A 19,584-nucleotide genomic window follows, 5' to 3' on the forward strand; every position below is an offset into this window, starting at 1 on the left:
CCATCAACGGCTGTACTGTGAATTAATTCAGGAACCATAGAAAGGGCAGGATACATGGACAGAACCTCTGGTACTAACTTGACTACTGAAACTAAAACAGCAAGAAATCAACTGATTTCTATTTTTTGACTTTACAACTCCAAGGCCCTTCCTGGACTTAACAGTCTTTTACTTCACTAAGGTTTCCAGTTGGTAGGGAGCTCACATCTTGACGTCTCCCTGAACCTGAACCAGACCTATTGTCAATATGAAGGTTGCCTCCTATTTTGCAGCTCTTTAATGAAACATAAGATTATTTTAAGTCCATAATCTTCTCAGAAGGATTATCAACTAGTAGGGCTGACCCTAATATTGCTCATCTGAACAGTGGTCTGGCAGATGCACTGAGAAAACAAAGGCTAAACACATACCTGTCTGGAGGGTCTTGCAGCAAGGCATAATAGAGGCTTTATGAGTAACTACTTAAATCCGGTTTTATTTAACAATGCTTACCAGATGTCTTGTAGAAAACAAATCGAGAGCTTCAATCACTGCTGCTTAAATACATTCCTTGAATTTGACCAACAAAGCTAAACAGAAGCTATAGTCAGCCAAATCCAGCTCTTCTGAAGATGAGATAATAAATGAATCATCGCGGACACTGGAACATGGTGCCCTATATTATGTACATAGCCTGAATCAACACAATTACCCTGGGGGGAGGGAAGGCACAAAGTGCAGGCAGTTGTGCAGGAAGTCTCCACAGTTACAGTCTGAAATGGAGTGTGAAAGTCAGCATATGGACTGCTCCTACTATTTACAGCTACACTTTCCTAAGTACGTACCTGACACACTGTAACCGGCTGAAAAGAACAGCCAGCTGGGCCAGCAACCAGCACCCTATGACAATTACCACTCCTCCACAACTTGAACTGCTCAGGGAGAACATCCACAACACCCTTCAGGAGCTGGCTACACCTCCTGACAGCCTGGTAACATTTCTGTCTGCCTGTGTTTGCCCTTAAACATCGACACAGTTCTTTCATCCCTTCCCCCTTTACAACTGTCACCTCCCACGGCATGGCCAGGTGACAACACGCAGCAGTGGAACTTGTCCTCCCCCATGTCTTAATTTTTGCTAACTGCAGGAAAGGGGAAGATAACTGCCCCTTGGAAATCCAGCTATGTATGTCCTGCACTGGCTCCCACCTCTAGAACTGACTTATATCCACATTTGAAGGAGAATATAGGACACTTCCAAAAAATTCAGAAGCAAAGAGTTAAGCTGCATTCCAGGACTTTTTTTTTTTTTCCTGTTTTGATTTTTTTTTTCCCCTGGTTCCTTCACATCATCATAGTTTGCAAGATTATCTGAGGCCAATACATTCCAGATAACTTTAGGCCTTCCTTTTAGGACATTAGACCTACACCCGTGAACACGCTATTAACACTGCAAACCTGTCCAGAAGGGTGAGAGGCATACTTAAGAGATACACCCCCACAAAGCAGTTAAGCAAAGCAGTCATGGAATCATAGAATTGTTACAGTTGGAAGAGACCTCAAGGATCATCTAGTTCCAACCCCCCTGTCATGGGCAGGGACACCTCACACTACATCACATTGCTCAGAGCCACATCCAGCCTGGACTTAAAAACCTCCAGGGATGAGGCTTCCACCACAGTATCACAGTATACCCAAGGTTGGAAGAGACCCCAAGGATCATCAAGTCCAACCTGTCCCAACAGACCCCACAACTAGACCATGGCACCAAGTGCCACGTCCAATCTCCTCTTGAACACCTCCAGGGACGGCGACACCACCACCTCCCTGGGCAGCACATTCCAATGACAAACGACTCGCTCAGTGAAGAACTTTCTCCTCACGAGTCTAAACCTCCCCTGGCACAGCTTGAGACTGTGTCCTCTTGTTCTGGTGCTGGTTGCCTGGGAGAAGAGACCAACCCCTTCCTGTCTACAACCACCTTTCAGGTAGTTGTAGAGGGCAATGAGGTCACCCCTGAGCCTTCTCTTCTCCAGGCTAAACAATCCCAGCTCCCTCAGCCTCTCCTCATAGGGCTTGTACTCAAGGCCTCTCCCCAGCCTTGTTGCCCTTCTCTGGACACGTTCAAGTGTCTCGATGTCCTTCCTAAACTGAGGGGCCCAGAACTGGACACAGTACTCAAGGTGTGGCCTAACCAATGCAGAGTACAGGGGCACAATGACCTCCCTGCTCCTGCTGGCCACACTATTCCTAATACAGGCCAGGATGCCATTGGCCTTCTTGGCCACCTGGGCACACTGCTGGCTCATGTTTAGGCGGGTGTCAATCAGCACCCCCAGGTCCCTCTCCGTTTGGCAGCTCTCCAGCCACTCTGACCCCAGCCTGTAGCTCTGCATGGGGTTGCCGTGGCCAAAGTGCAGCACCCGGCACTTGGACTTGTTAAATGCCATGCCATTGGACTCTGCCCATCTGTCCAGTCGGTCAAGGTCCCTCTGCAGAGCCTTTCCACCCTCTAACTGACTAACATCCGTTCCCAACTTGGTGTCATCTGCAAACTTGCTGATAACTGACTCAACCCCCTCATCCAGATCATCAATAAAGATGTTAAAGAGCATGGGGCCCAGCACTGATCCCTGGGGCACACCACTAGTGACTGGCTGCCAGCTGGATGTGGCACCATTCACCACCACTCTCTGGGCTCGGCCCTCCAGCCAGTTTCTGTGTTTGCACTCAATAAGTATTGGCAACATTAGACTAAATCATACAAGCAATTCTTTCAGCCTTGGAGCTGAGCATACAGTGCAAGGGCTTAGGACTCATTTGAGGATCCTGACCCCATGCGGAGCCCCAGTTCTTCCTTCCCATGTGTCTTCTTCATCTCCTATTTTCACAACTCCCTAGGAGGAAACAGTGACATGGAGCAGAGTCACACAAGCCTCCTCAAGAGTGAATATTGTTTTGTTTCCATCTGAATGCCTGCATGCTGCATCTCCCATAAGGTGGCCATGAAAATTTAAGGAAGAAATCACCTAAGGCAGACTCTCAGGAAAGGCCAGTTAAGAGTAGCTTGGCCCCGAGGGGAAGGAAACAGGCTTTTGGACGGCAAGTGTCACCCTACCTGCTTCACCAGGCACTCTAAGGTCCTAGATCCTTTTCCAAAAGAAAGGAGACCCAGTTTTATCCAATGTAAGCAATCACCACAACCCATCTGCATTTCTTTGAACTGCATCACTGGCTAAACATTTACATCCTACTGCAGCAGTACCATGACTATGAAGAGCAGCTCAATTTTTCCTTCTAGCCATCAGATTAAGCACTGTTTAACATAGTAATGAAGCCTGGGTTAAACATGTCAAGCCACTGATTCTAGTCAATGACACCTTTAAATACATTAATGTAAGTTACATAAAGCCACTACAGTTCTTAAGAACACATATTGTAAATGACACATTTTGCAGCTCCCACACATTTTTAACATTCAGTTTTAACATTCAATTTTAACATTCAGATTACTGGACAACACAGGGTTTTCAGAACTTCAGGTAGCACTGGAGCTTCTGCATGCCTAAAGAAGAATAAACACCATTACATCAATTACTAACAAATCTGAATGCAAGATCTTTTGATGCAGCCCAGGAGGCCAGTCACATGCTGGGCTGCATCAAAAGATGCACTGCCAGCAGATCCAGAGGTGATTTTGCCACTTTACTATGCTCTAGTGAGACCTCACCTGGAGTACTGCAATCCGGTCCAGAGGAGGACCCTCTACATCATGAAAATGATCATGGAGTTGGAGCACCTCTGCTTTGAGGACAGGCCTAGGGAGCTGGAAGTGTTCAGCCTGCAGAAGAGGAGGCCCTGGGGAGAGAAGGGGGCCAGGGAGAGAAGGGGGCCTACAGGAAGGATGGAGAGAGACTGTTTAAAAAGGCCTGCAGTGACAGGACAAGGGGCAATGGCTTCAAACTAGAGAAGGGCAGATTTAGACTGGATTATCAGGAAGTTCTTTACTATGAGGGTGGTGGAACACTGGAACAGATTGCCCAGGGAGGTGGTTGAGGCCCTTTCCCTGGAGATATTCAAGGTGAGGCTTAACAAGGCCCTGGGCAGCCTGATCTAGTTGAGGATGTCCCTGCTGACTAGGGGGAGGTCAGACAAGATGACCTTTGGAGGTCCCTTCTGGCCTGGACCATTCTATGATTCTATCTCTTTGAATCTCAAATCTCATCTCAAATTTGAATGCAAAATGCCCTCTTTTTTTGGTCAGGCATTGACATAGACTGCCCATAGAGGTGGTGGACTCACCACCCCTGAAGGTGTTCAAAAACTTGTAGACATGGCATGTCGGGACATGGCTTAACGGCCATGGTGGTGTTAGGTCAGTGGAAGACTCGATCTTCAAGGTCTTTTCCAACTGAAACAACACTATCTCACCATTTATAAAGTAGTTTCATGTGTTTAGTACAGTGTTTCTCTCTGATTTCGAACGGGTGAAAGGCTAATTCATAGCTATAATAATCTAAAGAATCTCCCCATGCAACATCCACTATCACATGCTGCATCCACCTCCACTGTGTGATAAGCAGAAGAAAGAACAATAATAAACTACACCAAAGACAAAAGGGAAAAAACTCTTCCTCCTCCTAATACAACACTGCTCTTCCTATAAAAGAATGCAGACCATGAAGAGATCACCAGGCAGAATACTTGGTTATCTCAAAACAGGTTAGACATCTTAAGATCTAACTCTTAACCTTTTATTCTTAAACCAATTTAAGAACAAGAAGTGATAATAGCTTTTCTGCTCTTCAAGTGGTGCTTAGAAGTTTATTCTAGACCAAAGACAGCTTCCTATCCACTTCACTAGGGTTTTATTTAGCTAGACCCATGCTGTCAAACATTTGCTGTTAAAATGATACCAGAATAAATAGGTTTGACCTTACATTGTCTTAAAAGCTAGACATTATTTTTGTCTGATCAATATTAAGTAGGTGAAAACACCTTGGTAAAAAGCTATCTCTTCCTTCCCAATCTCTAAAAGTAGGATTAAGTATACATAGACAATTTCTGAGGAGCATTTATCTTACTTATTCTAAAAAATCTCCCAAAGATTTCACAGCCCAAAAAAATTCATCTCAGTGCTTCAGGGAAGTTTCCTCTGTTATCAGACCCAAGCACTTCCCTGCTGCTGTGCATGTTCACTACTTCATTTTCTGTCTTACCACAAAGAAAAAAATTAATTTCACTTTTGTTCCATTCCATGCAGGGGGATTCTTAACAGGGGAACTCATCCTACTGTTTCCTTTACAGAGCACAGTGCACCGTGTAATCCAACAGTGTTTTTATTCCCTACCACTCAGATAGCACTTTGGGTCACAGAGCCATTCTGCTGTCCAACACTTCACCTTGACCAAAGAATTAAGATACATCAAGATGTCAAACTGCAAGGTTCATCATGACACCAAGAAAAGCAGAACTAAAGCTGCCATATCTATAGCATGGATAAACCCTTCAAGGTTTATCTATGCTATAACCACATAGCACTGAATTCACCTCCTACCCATTAAGAAGCTTTTCTAAAGCAGCAGGTAGAAAATCAGCTCGGCAGTTGTCATAATCATGTCACAATTTCAACAGCACTTCTATGCTGAATGAAGTTCAGCTCTGGCTACAGAACTTTTAACCCAATCCTCCAACAGTGAACAGAAGCACTGTTGTCTGCTTGATTTGACAGTTCTGGCGGAAGCAGCAACAGTAAAACTGATAAAAAAACTACTCAGTGCCTCTTTTACTACTCAGAGACCCTACAGGCAAGAACAAAATTACTGAAAATAGTGTTAAATTCATGCTGTAGGTACTCAGGACAGCTACAGGGCACAATAAGGAATTATTTTAACACTGCTCTTGGGGAATAAGTACAGCCTGGGGAAATAAATAAATAGCAGAGTTTCAATGACTCAAGTCAGCAGACTGAGGTCTGGTGAAGGCAGCACAGCTTCTTCTCTCTTATTACTACCCTGAAAGCATAAAACTGAAATTCAATTCATTACCAAAGAGACCTACAGCACATGCACAAGCCAGATTATTTAACAGAAATGGCTAACTGTTAAGTTGTAGTAGTACTGAACAGGAACAGCTTTTGTTTAATAAAGAGCCACAGCTCTGGCAAAATGTCCCAGCAGTTCTGAATAGCTTCGGATGTGTAAGATGGGGGAAGCTGCATATATTGCTTGAGTTTCACACAAATATATTAGCTATAAATTTATTGAAATGAAAGATGGATGTGCAGTCAACACATTTCTGATAAACTATGAGACAAAATTAGGGCAGTGTTTTAGCCTGTGCAGTTTTCTTTGATATCCCAAACAAGAGAAAAATAGAAAGGCAGCTGAAGTTCACAATAAACTAACCACAAGCTGTGTTCTTTACAATCTAAAGCAAGCAAATATTTTTCTTCTGTAAAGAACTGGTGAATGTGTCTTCAAGGAAACAATAAGCATTTCAAAGCTGAAGTGCTGCACAAAAGTGTAAATCCAATAACAAGTATAGAGGACACACAGGCTATCTGCTGAGCCATGCAAGAGCTAAAAATAGTGGCTGTCAAGATTTCCCTATTAAATAACAAAAGGCACCCAGTAAGAGATAGTGAAAATCAATCTAGAGAAACAGCAAGAGAAATAGAATACAACAGCCAAACACTTCTCTATTCAGACATGCAGAATAAAGTTCTCTGCATGTTAAGAAGCAGAAATGTGTTAAACAAAAATTACAATGTTCTTTTAAATCAGGCTAACTCTGCAAGGTATCAAGTAGCTGCAGTTCTTGCCAGAACAGAAAGGGAATTGAAATGAGTTGGCTCTTTGCAGGGTAACCCCTTTTGTTACACAGCCAACGTAAAGAAAAGTTTTAGCTTAACCACTTCTAGAACAGACATGAAGCTGTAATTTAGAACTTTACTTCTGGCCCAGGGACAGATGTTCTGCAGCCTGCCCCATTTTCATGGCTGCACTAACACAACACCTGCCATGCCAGACCATACAGGTACACTCCCAATGCAGACACCAAAGGCAAAAAATGCTCCTTAAAAATATGCTGCATCCTTCTGAAAGAAGGGACTTTCTCTACTGAAAGAGTCCCTGTGAGTGCCCTGTTCCTGGTTTCCCTTCTCTGCCCTTAGCACCTTCTCAGACATGTCTCAAGTAGTCACATCCCTAGCAATGACACTGTACAACAACAAAAGACATCACCTCTGATGTGATTTTTAAACTAAAACATAATTGAGTAACACAGGACTTACTGAAATGGAAGGTACCATTCTGGAAACACTCTGAAGACCAAATGGAAATGGCCAAAAGACACAAGGCTTTCTCCTTTTCCATTCTTTTCATAGCAAAAGCATTTTTGCCCTACCCCTGTGCTTTAGTGGGTAAATCCCACTAATGCTCCTGACATGCTGCAGGCAGAAAAATACATGTGCTTCTTCTGAAGCTTACAATTTAGATATGTTTGCAAAACCTGTGACAGAAACTACTTGCCCTTTCGGACATGTGCTAGTAGCAGCACCCCTTACCTCTTAGGACTGACTTGAGGTTCAGCTTCGCTTGTCGGTGCAGATCCTCCACACAGGGTGGTCTTGAGGAGGGCAGGAAGACATTTTCCTGCTGGTGCCATGGAGCAGTGTAGTGCACAGTCCACCTGCTTTCTTCATCTAAGTTGGAAACAGCTGCAGAAAGAGACAAACAAACACTATTGTAGATAACTGTGTCTTGAAACCACACATGTTAAGTTTTTTGCACATCATCTTAAAACAAAAAAAGATTATTTGCTACTGTAGTCCCATCAAAATGCTCTCTAGGACCTCACTTACATTGCAGTTAAAAATCTTGCTCTCATTTCTAGTCCAAATTTGCTGTGCAGGAAACACCTTTCCCTCTTGCTATGTTTACACTCACTGTTGTATTTACTCTGAACTTGCAGCTTCGTTTTCCCCTCCACTAGCTCCCAGCTTACACAAATGAGATCAGTATCCCCATTCCTCTGATCCCAACAGGCACTGTGCATTGCAAGATAATTTCCTCTTGTTCAAAGGTCACCCTGGTAATATGGCAGTCACCAAGAGAGATTATGACAGGTTCATAATAACTTTCTCTGACCTCATGCTTGCTCAAACCAGGAAGAAAGATTCCAGTGAAGCCACCAAATTAGCTACCGTCTCTTGCCATGAGTAGAAACCAGGTTTGGACAACAGCAACTCCCTGGGCAAATACTGCTCAGAACACAACAGTACTGAAGGAGGATTGTTCTGACCACCTCTTCCAGCCAATACACACATGAAAATAAAATAGAGACCTTGCTCAAGTTCAAAGTTCCCTACAGACATGTAATGAATCTCTAGTAATGAATCAGAGAAAGCACACATTGCTAAGATTTGTTTATCATTTATGCTTCCCAAGAGACAGACATTACCTTTTGTTTAAAATTTATCACCAATAAAAACAACTACAGCTTAATAGCCTTATCCCTCCACCCTGTAATGATAGGAAAAGGGTAGCTGGAGGTCATGTTTTATGATTCCCCCAGGCACCTTTTTGCCTTCAGCCAGCGTACTGCACATCCTTGCTTTTAGCCCTCCGGATCACAAAACCCAGTATAGCTGTGGTGCTTCCCGAGCACCTGCCCTGCTGCTGTGCTGGCCTCACCGCCAGCTCCGCATCTTCCCTTTGCTTTCCTTGCTGCCCGGGCACTGCTTGCTGCTGTCACATCCCTTTGTGAAGTTTGTCTGATGCAGAGGAGGTGTGTAAACTGACAAGCAAAATGAAGGCAACAGTCTCCCGTTACCTGAAAAATTACCCCTTCCCTAATGCTATCGTGCATCAGGATCCTTTAAGATGGAACCCGTTAAAGAAAAGCTACACCTTTTGCTTCAAAACCTGCCCACAGCCTATTGCCCCATGCCTCTTTTGTCCTAGGAGGACTTGGGGGGGGATGGAGGGATGGGTGTTCTTAACTGCCTGTGTTTATTTCTAGTTTAGTGTAAAGTCTCGAAAAAGGTTTTTGAAGACTTTTTATTAATCACTTCAACTCCGAGGTGGCTTGGTCCTACACTCTCGTCCCTATGGCAGACATACTGGCTGCAAGACGGCTGACAACACATTCAGTCTCTGCCTGCTTCTCCTCTTATTGCTAACTAAAGGTCAAACCTAAATCATGACAATCTCACAAGACACCATGTACCTGGTTACAGCATCAATCACACTGATATTACAGAAAAAGTGGTAGGTATAATGAATGACCTGCCCCAAAAGCAACACTCACCATCCCCAGGCTGAGCAGGCGCGGGGGGAGGAGAGTTAAGGCGAGGGGAGGAGGAGGGAAACACCAAGCCTACTGTCTGGCTGCAGTCCCACCGTACCAAAATTCAAGTTTGTTGCTCATCACAGCAACGGTCAACAAAACTAGTCGACAGGAGTGCTGTGCACTCTCTCTCTCGAGTGCAATTTGTTTATCTTCATGAGTTAAATAAAGATCTGAAATTTTAAAAGCCGTTCTGAAACCACAGCATCTTTAGAAACCAAAGCTCTGCTCAGAGAAAGCTTTTTGTAGGTAGCTCAGAAACACAAACCCGTAGCTACACAGGTGCCCAGCAGCTGCCCAAACAGACGCAGGTAGGCGTCTGTCCAGCCCTAGAAGAATGCCCCAGCATACCGCAGCACACCTGTGCCCAGCTGCAGGTGACACTGGCACCCTCAGCCTTGTTACCAAGCTGCTCCAGCTCACTTCACACAGAAGTTTGGGTCCTCCAGAATTACATCGACGAAGTATTTCAAAAGCAACAACGCAGCATCCCAAAGCAGAGGTCCTAAGGCACCTTATAAGGCTGCATCTACACATTGGAAAGTACTCTTATGGAAAAGGGAAGCAGGACACAAGGAAAGCAGGACCCGAGCCCAAGGGAATTGCACTTGCCGGATGTCTCTTGAAAGGACAGAGAGCACGCACAACTACTTACTCTTTCTCTTAAAAATTTTCATGAAAGATTTAAGCTTTGTGTTGATGAAAACCACCATTTTCAAGGTGTTGAATTTCAATCCTGGAGTTCAAATCCCATAGAAAGGAGGAGCTGCAGAAAGGTGACTCTTTCCAGACCAAGCCTGTTCAAACTCCACACAGCAAATTCCTCTTCTCCAGGCTCTCTTCTCCGCCTTTCTTTCCTGAAATCACAACTTTAAACCTGTCTAGGTCTTCCTGATGCACGAAACCATTTACAGTTCTTTACCCTACATTTGTCCTCCTCACAAGTAACTTTGTGGGCTGTAAACAGCTAGGTCCAACATGGAAAACCAGGAAGAGCAGGAAAGAAAAAGAGTTAACTATATTCAGGTTCGCATAGAATCAAAAAATCGAGCTTTCCCGCTGTCCACGCATTTACTCAGTTCTTCTCATCCTCTGCTCGGCTCTCCAAGTTTGGCTGCCCCAGACAGTTCGAGTTCGCAGGTGACCGCTTCCCCTCCCCACCGCGCCAGCCGGCTCTGCCCGCGGAGCAAAGGGAGACGCCTGCACCTTCCCCCCTTCCTCCTCCTCCCTCTCCCCGCCCTTTGCACCTCCCCGATGCCAGTCTGCGGGCGGAAGGCGGCAGGGCAGCCCCCACCCGCCCCCGGCCCCAGCTCTGCAGCCTCATTCCAGCTGCAAATGAGTTGCATTTTCGTGCAAATCAGGATGCCCAGCGTTCCCACCGCTCCCATTCTATCCTCCCACACCCTTTTTCTTTCCCACCCTCTCATTCCAAGGACCTAAAAGCTGCGGTTTAGTTGACTGCTCCCCCCGTATTCATCGCCACCGCCTGCGACACTAGCCTTCTATTTTACATATTGAATTTCATTCAGTTACATACCTAATTTATTCTTACCAGCGTCATCTCTGACCAGATACACAGAAAACAAAATCGAGTTATTGCTGGCTAACAGAACCTGTTATTCATCAGATGAAACTTGTGCACTAGCCCAGCTCTTTCAGATTCACATTATAGTCTCATGCCTTAATAAAACAAAACAAAAACAACCAACCAAACAAAAAAAAACCCAAACCCGGTAATTGTACTGAGAGGTCCAGAGCCATCCTTCCTAGGAATGCTGTTTTGTAGCAGTTAAAGAGAAAATGCTAAGCACCAAACCAATGTGCTCAGCAGGGCATGCCCTTCGCACAATGTTCGGCTCAAGAAGCAAGCCCTCCCTCACAAAGCAAGCCTAGGAAACCCCCTCGAGTTAACAATGAAAAGGATTTTTTTCCTCAGGAAAAAGAAAAAGGCAGCAGCAGGGGGCTCAGACTGACCCCGAAGCTACAGCAGGATCTGGAGTGCAGCAAGTAAAAAGCAGATGCTCCACAGGAACTTCATGTTTCATAAAATGGCTAAAACTTAGCACTGCACAGACCAGACTGCAAAGAAAGTACCTCCATCACCGTCTGCACACGCTGTCATCAGTATTTTTCAAACCCAGATATTTTACAATTACAACGTGAGATTAACACCAAAAATGCTGCCATTACAGCAGGTCCTCCTTGAGTAGCTGCTGGTCTCAGAGACATTTTGACTATCTCATCTCTGCCACAGGGCTAGAAGACCATGGTGCCACAGCAGCAATGGTGAAGAAGGCACCTTTGCCTTTGCATTGATTTCTGTCAAGAACCTTACACAAGAAATGACCCCGGGATCAAACTCTGATAACACGGTAACTGCTGAATGTTACTTGCTCTTTAAAATCGCACACACAAGAATACCCCCGTGAGGAATCTGCCATCTTTCGTACATCATTAAAACCACTTTAAATGCATAGACACACTTTGAAGGCAAGGACAAACTGACTGCATGTCTAACGTCAGTAGCATTGTCATCTGGTAACAAACCCAGACGGTAGTAACTCCTTTTCTATTGTGATGGTGTCTTTTTTAGGGTGCAAGATGTGCCTCTGTAAATGGGATGGGCAGCTACTGTACAACTGCAAAGAGAAGGTAGAAGTTTCAAGCTAATATGTGCGGGAGACTGGGCTACTGGAAATGAGACGTTGTCCCTGAGGTCTTTATAGCACCTCACAGAGGCTTGCAAGCCCTGGGAAGCAAGCATAGTAACTTTTGCATATGCGGGGTACTTTGGACGATTCTAGGAGCCCTTCCCCGTTTCACCTGCATTGTGTGTCAAGCCCAGTGTTGTTCTTTGTTACCAGATCATCAGCCCAACCCTGAAGCATTTTTCCTGCCTGAAAACAAGAGCCTGATGGCTGTCCTCAAGCCCTCATCTCCAGTATGGAGGCAGCTATTCAAACCCAGTAACAAACAATGCGTAAGATGATGTCTGTCGTTCATCCTCACCCCTCCTTTGCTTCCATTTTCCCTTAGGTCACGTTGATAAAGAAGTCAAACATCAAAAATGCCTATCGTGAGAGGATACACCAAAGGAAATACCAGTTGGGTACTTGTATTTGCATCTCTCAGAGACTGTACTAGGTCAGCAAGTCTTTTCCACCTGAGACAAACCCATTGGCTTCCATGAAATGCAGCATACTATTTCAAATCCAGCTTTTTTAAAATGCTTTTGCTGTCACAGGAAACGGTCAACTGGCTTCTCATGGCAGTTCTAGAGCTGAAAGCATGACATAAGTGTGCTGCTCTGCAGCCTGCTTCTCTACACTGAGAAGAGAAAGCAAAGATGAAGCCGTTTTGAGAACATTTATTTCGTAGTCATTATCCAAACAGGTAAAGGACTCTAGCCTCCAACAATGCCAACCCAGGAGACAAAACACCCCACCACCCCCAAACAACAAACCACTCACCAAAAGTTACTTTAATAGAAAAAAAATAATGCATAAGTTTGTTAAAACCAAATAAACCCAGCATGAACAGTAGGTGTGCATGCACTGATACCCGTTCTTTAGAAGCAAATGACTCAGAGAGAAGTAGCAAACTAGCACTGTGACACATCCTACGTCACCTTAGACGTCTAAGTTAATATTAACCTACCATCTCAGTTCTCACATCATACTCACTTCCCACCTCACAAGGGTACTATCCCAAGTAATACAGAAAACACAGAGATTTTTAGTAAACACCACTTCCCACTTCATACTGGATGAGACTCCTAAGGATCCCTAGGACTCTTTCCTACCAAGTCAGAGATCAAAGCAAATGAGAGGCACAAGATGCAGTGCCAAACAGCACGCTCAAAATCATGAATGTGTAACACCATCGTTAATAAAATGTGTCTAAGCTTACATTACAATAGTTTCTGATCTAAGTATTAAACTGATTTTATTTTCTAACAGAGACCATGTACATACAGCAGAGAAGTGAGCACGAGTGGTTGCTTGTACATGGCATGCCTGAAACGCTGCATCCATTCCTTCACTTCTCTCTCTGCCCTCTTTAGAGGGGCTTTCCAGCTGACCTGCTCTGCAACAGCCATCTGGGACAGCTATCCCTCCACATTCATGGCAACATAAAACATCAGTGCCTGTGAAACAATCTGAAAATATTTGGCTTCCATGGAAATACTTGAAACCAGCCCCTGGGGAAGGGGGCTCTCCTGTAGAGCCCTCATTCACAACCCAATGCCCTGAACTTTGCACCAGTGCACATGATCCATTGAAGAAGCTGTGGGTTTATAAATGGTAAATGTTGAAAAGGGATGAATTTGAATTGTTCAGAACCACAGCTGGAGCAACTTGCCCAGCAGCAGCCCTGGCAGCAGCTGTCTGTTGGGTACGCGAACAGGGCAGTGAGAATCAACTGTTATTCACTTTCTGACACTCATCAGCCTATGCACACACACACAGTATTAAACTTAGGAAGTACCAAGTTAGAGCAAACCCAAGCAAACACCCACAAGAACAGTTGAAGGAACCCATTTATCCTCCCACCCACAAATCAAGACAAATTTTAACGCTTATTTTCACGAAGGAGGGGCAAACCCGACACACATATGAAGTTCATGAAAGGAAAGATGCAGCAAGCTACTAACACATGTCATAATCTCAAAACGTAAACTGTAAAAAGTAAAACCGTACAACTGAGCTGAGAACTGCACCACAAGAGTTCTTCCAGGGAGTAGCTGCAAAAGCAAAAGGGAAAGCAGAAACTTTGCTAAGCAGATCTACTCAACACAATTAAGTTGATGTCTTTGCTTTTTACAGACGCGTCGGTTACTCATTCAGAACAAGTTTCCAATGTGCCACTCTCCAGCAGCATGCAGAGGACACGCAGGGAAGAAGCTGTCTTGCAGGGGCAAGTCCACGTAGGACGTGCTCAGGATTGCTCCCTGCCACTCCCGTCTGCCTCCTCCCAACAGCTGCTGTGTCCGGAGGGTTGCAGCTATGGGACTGACACCCACGGAGCCCAGGCAGCCCAGATGCACCTGGGCGTCCACAGAGCGAGCCAGAGCCCCAGCAGGATTATAAACCCCTTCCTGCAGGTGACGAGGCTCCTGCCTACCTCAGACCTGGCCTTGAAAGATGCACCTTTACGTCTAAGCAAGACTTCTGTCATGAAGAAACATCAAGCACCTGAGATAAGACAGACGGAATGTCTCAAGTGTTTTCAAAACTCGTGCCCAAGCTTTTATGCCTATTCTGCCCACCTTCGCCCATGCTGTCAACCGCTTGTTGGTGTTTAAACGGGAGTTGAAGCCACCACCGCAGACCACAGGAGTCAATAATTTATGGTCAGGAGAAGTTTCTTGCTCCCTCCCTCTCTCCAGAGCCAGCCTCAGCTGACCCTCTCCCTGCATCTTCCCGGAGAACAAAAGTGCTCCCTCCACAAAGGCAGTCCCAGGCGGCACCGCATTCAGCTGCCCTCCTGTCTGCAGCTCAGTTCGCTCACAATGGCCTCTTTGAAGGCAACCTCGGCCTTGGTGAAGCGCGATACTTCCTCGGCTACCGAGAAATTACAATTCATTAAACCTGGAATCAGGAGGTAGAGGAAGAGAATGCACAGGGGAGAGGGAACAAAGAAGAGGAAGTATTTTATCCCAAAGCCACCGCAACAGAAAGCCAAGAGGGACCCAAGTCCCAGCAAACTGGCAGGGGAAGCCGGGGCTGAGCCTGTCTCCATGCAGGCAGTTCCGACGCAGGTATTACTTTAAAGTAAGTGCACCAGCAGCACCCTCGTTATTCAAGCCGTAAGGGATTATGGCTACAGGCTCTGGAAAAGAGGCTGCTCCGTGGGGGCAGGGGGAAGAGAGAGGAAGAGGAGAAGGAGATGCAGCACAACCTAAGCCAGAGAGAACAGAAAAGCAGCAGACCGATTGATCTGATGATCCTATTTAGGTCACAGCACAATAAAGCTAATTCATTCCTTTGACAATTCAAAACATCTTTCCACAGGATCCTCTATCATGCAAACACATCACAAGAGAGAAAAGGGAGCATGTGGGCAGGGCTGTCTGCAAACAAAGCAGCAGTTTCCTCTGGTTAGACCATCTCCACACACACTGTAACTGCACAGGAGAACACAAAACGTTCAGTGAATGCAGTTTTGTTTCAGGGTTTTGTTTTAAATTGCAAGGAATGATCGTTTTCCTTTGGCCATTCCTGGACCCAGCTAAGGCAATATCAGCTCCCAGAAGAGTACTTTTCTGCCTTCCTAGGAAGGCCCTTTTTAAATGCCACCAGGGAGTACTCTCAACTTACATTCAAAACCCACCTCAATGCTCTCATGCCATGGCTTATACTGAAGAACTGATCAAAAGTAGCTGCATCAAGCAATAAGTTAGTCATTACAAAATCTAATAACACTTCATAAAGATGATGTTTCTCTTCCGAGTTACTGATGGGAAAAACACCAGGCAGACAGGTTTGCATGAATCATCTTATCAATTCATCCTGTAAGACTTGGGAGCAAAACAAAACAAACAAACAAACAATACACCCAGACTACAAAAAACAAAAGCCATTTCTGAACTTCTGTCCTGAACAGACTCCCTGTTCAGCCTGTCATTCCATCTCTGGCAGCTGTGCACTTGGGGATCCACACTAATATCCAACAGACATCTTCAACTAATCTCAGTCTGCATTCTCCTCCTGGGTGTCCTGAAGGGGATATGCTCCCCACTCACTTCACTTATTTAAAGGTCACAGAAAGAATTCTTGCAGTCTATCTTCATCTCCCTGCCCAACATTGCTCTTCGGCATACTTTACATGTGGATTATCCTGGTATAAGAAGTTGGCAGACTCTTTTCTCCCTTCTTTTTCTCTCTGCTTACTCTGAAACTCAGGGTGAGTCACATTAAAGCTTGGAGACAACCTCTTAAAATTAGGCTGGTACATCCTCTAATCTCCTAAGAATTTTGCAATCTATAAATGAAAAACATTAAGCTCCTTGGAAAACTCCAACCTTCAAACAATCTTGTAACTGCTCATGCCAAAATTAAGCACCAAGTGCTTGCTTACTTGCTCACACAGCAGCTTGGAGAGGAGGGAGGGGGAGGAATATTACTGTTTTTTTTAGAATAGCATAAGCCAGGTTGAAAGAGACCTTAAAGATCATTGTGTCCAACCCATCAACCAATCCATCCCACCTAAACAACTAACCCATGGCACCAAGCACCCCATCAAGTCTCCTCCTGAACACCTCCAATGATGGGGACTCCACCACCTCCCCGGGCAGCCCATTCCAATGGGCAATCACTCTCTCTGTGTAGAACTTCTTCCTAACATCCAACCTAAACCTCTCCTGGTGCAGCTTGAGACTGTGTCCTCTTGTTCTGGTGCTGGCTGCCTGGGAGAAGAGACCAACCCCCGCCTGTCTACAACCTCCCTTCAGGTAGTTGTAGAGAGCAATAAGGTCACCCCTCAGTCTCCTCTTCTCCAGGCTAAGAACCCCCAGCTCCCTCAGCCTCTCCTCATAGGGCTTGTGCTCCAAACCCCTCACCAGTTTAGTTGCCCTTCTCTGGACATGTTCTAGCAACTCAACATCCTTCCTAAACTGAGGGGTCCAGAACTGGACACAGTACTCGAGGTGTGGCCTAACCAGTGCTGAGTACAGGGGCACAATGACCTCCCTGCTCCTGCTGGCCACACTGCTCCTGATGCAGGCCAGGATGCCATTGGCCCTCTTGGCCACCTGGGCACACTGCTGGCTCATGTTCAGCCTACCATCGACCAGCACCCCCAGGTCCCTCTCTGCCTGGCCGCTCTCCAGCCACTCTGACCCCAGCCTGTAGCTCTGCATGGGGTTGCTGTGGCCAATGTGCAGAACCCAGCACTTGGATGTGTTAAATCTCATGCCGTTGGACTCTGCCCATCTGCCCAGCCTGTCAAGGTCCCTCTGCAGAGCCTCTCTACCCTCCAGCAGATCAACTCCTGCCCCCAACTTGGTGTTGTCAGCAAATTTACTGATGATGGACTCGATGCCCTCATCCAGATCATCAATAAAGATGTTAAAGAGCATGGGGCCCGGCACTGATCCCTGGGGCACACCACTAGTGACTGGCTGCCAGCTGGATGTGGCACCATTCACCACCACTCTCTGGGCTCGGCCCTCCAGCCAGTTCCTAACCCATCGCAGTGTGCTCCCATCCAAGCCAGGGGCTGACAGCTTGGCCAGGAGTTTGCTGTGGGGGACGGTGTCAAAGGCCTTGCTGAAGTCCAGGTAGACTACATCCACAGGCCTGCCCACATCCACCAGGCGGGTCACCTGATCATAGAAGGAGATCAGGTTGGTCAGGCAGGACCTGCCCTTCCTAAACCCATGCTGGCTGGGCCTGATCCCTTGGCCATCCTGTAAGTGCTGTGTGATTGCACTCAAGATGACCTGTTCCATAATCCATAATTTCATTTTCAAAAACTTTGTTATTTACAGAACAACAAGTAAAAGCTAAAGTTCACAAATAATAGACAGGATTTCAGCAGTTCTGACATTTAGGATTGTTGCAAAGCCCTAATATTGTCAACAAAATCTGAAAATGTGGGCATGTTCCAGTTAAATAATGGCACAATCTGCCCTGAAAAAGAGGATTCTCCAAGTTCAAGCAATGCACCTAGTCCACATAGCAGTCACCTAATAATTATGTTGTTGAAGGATTCATCAACATATTTTAAGCTTCTGAACCAACATCTGTGCCACAGCATCTCCAGAGAATGCTCTTGGCTGGCCATGAGCACGTGGATCTGTGATACGATCAAATACCAATAGGTTCTGAAAACTAATTTTACAATATTTGTGTGGTCAGCACCATCTTCTTATATGCTGCCAATAAAAACTAATGAAAGGATAGCCTCTGTGGATTCCAACTTACGATTTTATCACCGTTTGCTTACCAGTGCCTGAGATGCAAATATCTTTGTTATTAATCATATGCAATCTAGCAGCCCAAAACTCATGACACAGTCAACACCATCAGCATCTAAACATCTAAACAATGCTACTGTGACAAAGGTACTGTTTCACCAAACATCTTCAGAAAGCACTAGTGAACACAACTCTCACAATTTTTAATATCATGGCAATGGTTTCAGCAATTATGTGGGGACACTAAGCAAACAACAGGTATGCCCATCCGCTCCATCCAAAGGTAACCCACAAGAAGATAAAAAATATTCTCTCCCCTCCTGCATTGCCTGCCATTTCTGCCTCCATTTCCTGATACAAAAGGAAAGAAGTAGATTCCCTACTTTTCTTTTTCTACAGTGCAGATACCCACACTTTTTTATTTAAAAAACCTAGTTATTCCCTCCTAAAGCTGCAGAACTTCAGATAATCAAACACTGAAACTGTAACATAAAGGGTTTAACATATACTATTTGAAATTAAAGATACCATTTGTAATTGCAAAAATGTCTCCTTTGTTACCCTTGGTTTCCCCACTTAGCACAAAACAAACTCCAGAGAAGTTGCATTTTGTTGGAGGAGTTTTAAGTGCAAGTTGGAGAAGTGTAAAACCTGAGACATCTGATGCTAGTTTTTCAATTATTTTTCCTGGTCCTTTCACTATTTGCACATGAAAACCTTCAAAAGCCTGCAGCTACAGCACCATCTCCCCCACTTCAGCTCCAAACAGGTAACACTCTGTAACCTGACATCACATCTCCAGACTAACCTTCTTCCAGTGATGAACTCTCACAGAATCACAGAAAACATCCAATTAGAAGAGACCTCAAAGATCATCCATTCCAAACTTTGACCCAGCACTGAAGGGTCAACACCAAACCATGTCCCTAAGTGCCAGGTCCACATGCTGCTTAAATGCCTCCAGGGACAGTGATGCCACCACTGCCCTGGCCAGACCATTCCAGTGTTTGATAGCCCTCTCTGTGAAGAAGTATCTCCTAGCATCCAGCCTCAGCCTCCCCAGAAATGCAAGCATGCATCCACAATTCAGATCAACACTTACATTAAAGCTATCAAAATATTTTTGAAAGAGGTTCTAAATGTATTATCCTGCCAACAGTAGATATATGGCAACTTGGAGATTTCCAACTGAAGACACAGACCCTAAAACTACATTTCTGAGCAGAAACACCATGGGTTTGCCAGCCCAGCATACAACAATTAACTATCCTGCCCAGCTTGGTCATCACAAAACGTCCCAGTAGCTGTTGTTAACAACAGTAAGGACAAGGCAA

General features: G+C 45.3%; 1 protein-coding gene across 10 annotated transcripts in view; it reads right to left on the minus strand.

Annotated features, from left to right (window-relative positions):
• Positions 1–19,584, minus strand: part of NHSL1 (NHS like 1) — a 198,760-nt gene that overhangs the window by 51,055 nt on the left and 128,121 nt on the right. For 8 of the 10 annotated variants that reach the window (XM_054162646.1, XM_054162645.1, XM_054162648.1 and 5 more), the window contains exon 2: positions 7,547–7,699. In XM_054162646.1, coding sequence (XP_054018621.1) covers positions 7,547–7,699 — 153 coding nt within the window. Of the gene's footprint in view, positions 1–7,546; positions 7,700–9,985; positions 10,072–19,584 lie in introns of those variants that run through there. The other 2 variants (XM_054162651.1, XM_054162650.1) reach the window with 1 other exon arrangement.

This window comes from Dryobates pubescens, chromosome 6 (genome assembly GCF_014839835.1).
Source record: "Dryobates pubescens isolate bDryPub1 chromosome 6, bDryPub1.pri, whole genome shotgun sequence".
Classification (NCBI taxonomy): Eukaryota; Metazoa; Chordata; class Aves; order Piciformes; family Picidae; genus Dryobates; species Dryobates pubescens.